Below are 6,018 nucleotides of genomic sequence, written 5' to 3' on the forward strand. Positions count from 1 at the left end.
TTTTTCAGCTCCATTAATTCACTTATATTCCTCTCTAAATTGTGTGTTGTTGTTAACATTTCGTCAAACCTTTTTTCAGAGTTCTTAGTTTCTCTTCATTGCTTTAGAACAAGTTATTTTAATTCCCAGAAGTTTCTTATCATCCACGTTTTGAAGGCTGCTTCTGCTAATGGAACACAGTCTTTCTCCATCAGGCCTTCTTCCGTTGCTGATGAGGAACTGTGATCCCCTGCAGAGGGAGAGGCATTCTGAGTTTGGGTATTCTCAGCCTTTTTAGGCTGGTTTCTTCCCTTCGTTATAGATTTATCCATCTGTGGTCTTTATAATTACCGTCTTCATAATTGGGTTTCTGATGAGACGTCCAACTTGTTGATTCCTGGCACTAAAATCTGAGCAACCCACTGCTCCGGCCAAAACAGCGGCTTTAAGATTGATGGTGCTTTTCTGACTCTGCACCGAGAACCGCCTCACCAAGGCAGCGGCAAAACCACCTCGCCGGCCACAGGAGTCGCGCTGGTGACCCGTGGGGCTCCTCTGCTGGGAATTTCCTGGTGCGTGAGCAACAAAAATTGATCTGAAAGTGTGGCGTCCTCTCGTTCTCTGGGCTTTCACTGGGAGCTACAATCCCATCATGAGATCACGCGTGTGATCATCCGTGTGGCTAGCCTTTGCCCACGCAGCTTTCAGTCATGGCCTCCGGTATCGCGCGCATCGGAAAGCCTGCCCGTGACTTCAAGGCCACAGCCCTGGTGGATGGCGCCTTCAAAGAGGTGAAGCTATCGGACTACAAAGGGAAGTACGTGGTCCTGTTTTTCTACCCTCTGGACTTCACTTTTGTGTGCCCCACGGAGATCATCGCGTTCAGCAACCATGCCGAGGACTTCCGCAAACTGGGCTGTGAAGTGCTGGGCATCTCGGTGGACTCTCAGTTCACCCACCTGGCTTGGATCAACACTCCCAGGAAGGAGGGAGGCTTGGGCCCCCTGAACATCCCCCTGCTTGCTGATGTGACCAGACGGTTGTCTGAGGATTATGGCGTGCTGAAAACAGATGAGGGCATTGCCTACAGGGGTCTCTTTGTCATCGATGGCAAGGGTGTCCTTTGCCAGATCACTGTTAATGATTTGCCTGTGGGATGCTCCGTGGATGAGGCTCTTCGATTGGTCCAGGCCTTCCAGTACACGGACGAGCATGGGGAAGTTTATCCCACTGGCTGGAAGCCTGGCAGTGACATGATTAAGCCCAACGTGGATGACAGCAAGGAATATTTCTCCAAACACAATTAGGCTGGCCAACGGATAGTAAGCTCATGCCCCTACCTAGGTGCCTGTGCTGGGTGCCCACCTCTGCCCCCACCTGGGTGCCCTGTGCTGACCCAGGAAAGGCCAGACCTGCCCCTCCAAACTCCACAGCCTGGAACCCTGGAGGGCTAGGCCCAGGCCCTCCCATGCCTCCACCTGGGAACTGAATAGTGACGCCCGATCTTACTGACCTCATATAGAAGGGTGATTCTGCAAAGAGACAAAGAGGGCCTGCATGGAGACTAAGAAAGGGGACCTGAAGAGTGTGACATCTCAGGAGGCAAGGGAAGGGAGGACGTCAAGAGGGGGGAGTGGTAAGATGTGTCAAATACTACAAGAAAACACCAGTTGACTTTGGAAGCCATGTGGGATGCCTTCCTTCACCTTCCCGGTGTCCCCTCTACCCTCTGCCCTTTCCCTGCTCCCTACCCCAGGTGTCTGTCTTCACTAAACCATAATTTTCAGAAGGCAAAGAACATATTCCGTGAAGACAGGGGTGCCCCTGGCACACAACATGATGCTGTCAACAAGTAGGTTGTGAGCTAAAGTCTGATAAATGAATGCATGGAATAGAAATGTTCTAGCAACAGAAAAAACAGGGAGTGAAAAAGTGCCTAAAGAAAGAACAGCTTCAGGGCAAATCATCAGCTGAACCTCAGAGGACCTCGAAAGCCTCTTCAGCTCTAATGTTGTCCCATGTCATGTGATTGAGAGGGAATAAGGAAAACTTCTCATAAGAAACATGAGATGTTTCTCAGTAGCTCAGGAGACCTCATGCTGCTACTCTGAATGGCACGTTTCTATGATGTTGATGAATCACGCAGTTTAACTACTCAACACATGATCCTGCCTTCACGGAGCTTTCAATCAAGTTGAGAAAGAAAGACTCTAAGGTATCAAACAGGAAGATAATAATAGACAATAATAGTGCAACAGCAAATCTGAAGTCCTAAAAGTAAAAGAAGTATAAGGCTGCCCATTGCTGGGTATTTAGCAATGTCATGGAGGAGGGGACATTAAAAAAAAAAAAGATTGTGATTCACCTTCCTTGTGTAAAAAAGACAAAATCTCCTATAGAAAGGGCATATAAATGAACAAGAAATTTTTAAAATAAGAAACACAAATGCACAAGAACATATGAGATATAATCAACTAGTAGTTACCAAAGAAAGGCAAATTGAAGCAATGGCAGAGTGTTTCAACTTAAAAGTAGAAAGGCATTTAATTTAAAGCAAAGACTTGGAATCAACCCAAATGACCATTAATGATAGATTGAATAAAGAAAATGTGGCACATATACACCATGGAATACTATGCAGTCATACAAAAAAGGTGAGTTCGTGTCCTTTGCAGGGACATGGATGAAGCTGGAAGCCATTATGCTCAGCAACTTAACACAGGAACAGAAAACCAAACACCACGTTCTCACTCACAAGTGGGAGCTGAACAATGAAAACACATGGACACAGGGGAACATTACATACCAAGGCCTATCAAGGGATGGGGGCAAGACGAGAGAGAGCATTAAGACAAATGCCTAATGCATGCAGGGCTTAAAACCTAGAGGACGAGTTGATAGGTGTGGCAAACCACCATGGCACACATATACCTATGTAACAAACCTGCACGTTCTCCATATGTATCCAGAACTTAAGGTAAAATTTTTAAAAATTTAAAAATAAAAAAGATTTTTTAAAAGGTATTTAATTTAAAAGAACAATCTCTGGTGCTGCCAACAGTACAAGGAAATGGGCACAGGTATACACTGCTGAGCGTGCACACATCCACACAACCTCTCCACAGGGCAGCCTGGCACTACGCATCAAAAAAGTTAGATGTGAACTGTAATTCACCTTCTGGAAATTCATCCTAAAAAGATAATTAAGGATGAGTACAAAAATTTAATCATAAGGATGCTCACTGCAGTACTATTTTTCACTACAAATAAAAGTTGAAAATAATCTACATTGCCAAACAGAGGAGTGTTAGTTAAATAAATGATGTGCACAACAGATGTGTACAAACACTAAAAACACCTTCTAGAAATATTTATCAATATGAGAAGATGGTATTATCATACCATCTTAAATACCAAAAAACCAATTACAAAACCATATGTATATTATGGTCTGATTGTGAGGTCTTTTAGGCTGACCAATGGCACCATGGATGCTATGGCAATGCCCAGGACCCACATGTACACCTCTGAATGGCCTCCCAGAATTAGAAAATCTGAAGTAACTGAAAGACCATGAAAAGAGGAAGAATGATCAATGATCAATTCCTGCAGTGCCTCATTAACTTGACACATTCTTCTATTGTTCCTTATTCCCACCTCAACTGATAAGGCAATTGGACTTTGTAACCACCCTTGGTCAACCTTGTAACTCCAGACCCTACCACCCCTTCCTAGCTTGCAAAAAACCACCCTCAACTGTAACTTCCACTGCCTACCCCACACCTATAAAACCATCTCATATCCCACCACCCTCTGCTGACTCTTTTTTTGGACTCAGCCCACTCGCACTTGGGTGAATAAACAGCCTTGTTGTTCACACAAAGCCTGTTTTGGGAGGTCTCTTTATCCAGAGAGCACATTTTAACACTGATGTTATTGGTGTGTGTGTCTGTGTGTGCACACATGTGCACAGGAGATCTGGAAGGCTATGCATCATTTTATTAACAGAAGTTAGGTGGATATGATTGTGAATATTTTAAAGTCCTTTGCACTTATCTGTATTTTCTGACTTTTGTTAATAAGCTTTTGAAATGAGATTTTTTTTTAATAATTTTTCTAAAGAACTGGGTAGGGCAATAGATGAACAAAGTCAAAGAAGGTGACTCAGAAGTTGAGAAGGTTTTGTAGTGAAGGCAAAGTGGAAACCAGTCAGATGGGAGAGTAGGTGTGCCCGTACACTGGTCCTGTTTAGAATAGCCACAAAAGGCCAACTAAATGTTATAAAGGGTGAAGGTTTCAGCCTTTGCATAGGGCTGTTTGTTCAAACTTCTTTAAAACTTTTAATCCTTCTTATTCCAGGACAAATTTAAGGTTCCTTACAAATACACACGCAATGTCAACAATCACTTATGCAGCATCTGGTACATCCCAGGCACTGTAGTTGGCTCTGGGGATGCAAAGCTGAATTGTAAGATCAAGCCACTCATGGCCGAGTGGACTAGATGGCTCTCCAGCAGATAGGTACACTACAGCAGGAATCACACAATGCTTGTCTCATACCTGAGCCTGGACAAGAGTTGTATTGTTTGGCCAGTTCAGTGCTTTTTGTTTGTTTGTTTTTAATTTGGATGAGTTTAGGCAGGACTTATAGCAGGAGTTTCACTCTCCAGTCGGAGACCACAGTTTCTACTTTCTTTCTTTTCACCATGGAGGCTTTGCACCATCTTTCTGGCCCGTGAGGGCATTGGGGTTTGCTAGCCCCGACCACCACTACATTGTAGAGAAAAGAACATGGAATTTGCAGCCACATAGACAAGGGTTCCAGTCCTGCCATGATCTATGCAACCTCCAGCCAGTTCCTTAGCTTCCTTAGTTCCCTCTTTAAAATGGGACTTTGGATATTGTGAGTCTTGTAGCCTATCAGGAGAGGCCAGGGAAGGGTTTTCCTGGCCAGGGCACATTGCGAAGGGCTGAAATCAAGCTAAGCATTGAGAGAAAGCACGTCACGCTGGATTCAGTGAAGTGGACCAGAAATCCTAGCGATTGAAAGGAACAGAGGGTCAGTGAAGTGTGTGCAAATCCAAACTGCGTGCCCAGCCCCACTAGAATCAGGCACCTGTGCACAGTCAAGTAGAGAATCCTGGAGCAGATATGCCCAGGTAGTGCTGGGAGAGGATGGCAAGCCCAGACAGATCACCAAATTGAGAGAACTGCAGTCTGAACAGGGTCTGGACTCTCTGGGGCACACCCAGTACATTGCCAGAGTCCAAAATGGAATGGCGCACCAAGTTTCGCCCTTCTCATGCCTGCTGACTGGAACAATACTTATGGCCCTGTACTTAGAGTGGGCATCTTTTTCTCCCCAGCTTCCCTGTGTTATTTCCAGGTTTCTTCCACAGCAGAAAGCAGTCACTTCCAGCCCCCAGTGCAGGCCTTCCTTGCCCAGTTAATTCATGGGCTGATCTCTCTGCAGAAACATCACAAGACTTTCACGTGAACTCAATTCTTAATGCTTCAAATTCTCCCTATAGTTCCCAATTCCCCAGTATGGACACCAACTTATTCCTGAGGACTGGTGGTGTTTCGACAGCTGTGTTATAAGGCCCATAAAGAAGAAAAGTATGCCACAATGGGTTAAATTACCCCATGGTTGAAAAACACTCTGGCACAGCCTGGTTAAGATGGATGCACAATTCCTGTGGGTCAAAACCTGACCCAGCAACTCCAGGCATCCTTTTGCCCCTAGAGAAACATTTGCCGATGTGTGAGTGTTCACAACAGTATTTCCAACAGCTAAAACACTAGGAACAACGCAGTGGGCCCTCCCCAATAGAATGGATAAACAAATGCTGGCATAGTCATTCAACTGAAAACAATATAGCAACATAGGATAAACATGGATTTGCTGTGATATAGCAAATCAATACAGCCACACACACCAACACCGGTATGGATCAAAGTACAATGTTGAATGAAAGAAGCCCACATGAAGCTGGAAAAGTAATCAGCACAAAGACAAAATCAGGCAAACCTCACTAC

At 44.8% G+C, this 6,018-nt stretch overlaps 2 protein-coding genes across 2 annotated transcripts in view; both read left to right on the forward strand.

The window, feature by feature from the left end:
* LOC108315046 (uncharacterized aarF domain-containing protein kinase 2) overlaps positions 1–573 on the forward strand; it is a 3,457-nt gene extending 2,884 nt beyond the window's left edge. Inside the window, exon 3 of the mRNA XM_017544215.2 lies at positions 430–573. Within this exon, the coding sequence (XP_017399704.2) occupies positions 430–573 (144 nt within the window). The remainder of the gene's footprint in view (positions 1–429) is intronic.
* Positions 574–610: 37 nt separating this feature from the next.
* On the forward strand, positions 611–1,477 carry LOC108315047 (peroxiredoxin-2-like). The gene has a single exon (XM_037744171.1). It carries the CDS (start codon positions 690–692, stop codon positions 1,284–1,286), a length of 597 nt encoding a protein of 198 aa, XP_037600099.1. The 5' UTR covers positions 611–689; the 3' UTR covers positions 1,287–1,477.
* The last annotated feature ends 4,541 nt before the right edge of the window (positions 1,478–6,018 follow it).

The sequence above is a fragment of the Cebus imitator genome, unplaced genomic scaffold (genome assembly GCF_001604975.1).
Source record: "Cebus imitator isolate Cc_AM_T3 unplaced genomic scaffold, Cebus_imitator-1.0 Scaffold167, whole genome shotgun sequence".
Taxonomy (NCBI): Eukaryota; Metazoa; Chordata; class Mammalia; order Primates; family Cebidae; genus Cebus; species Cebus imitator.

Excerpts from the sequence above, each read along its gene's own strand:
- LOC108315047 (XM_037744171.1), top strand. The coding sequence starts at position 690 with ATGGCCTCCGGTATCGCGCGCATCGGAAAGCCTGCCCGTGACTTCAAG.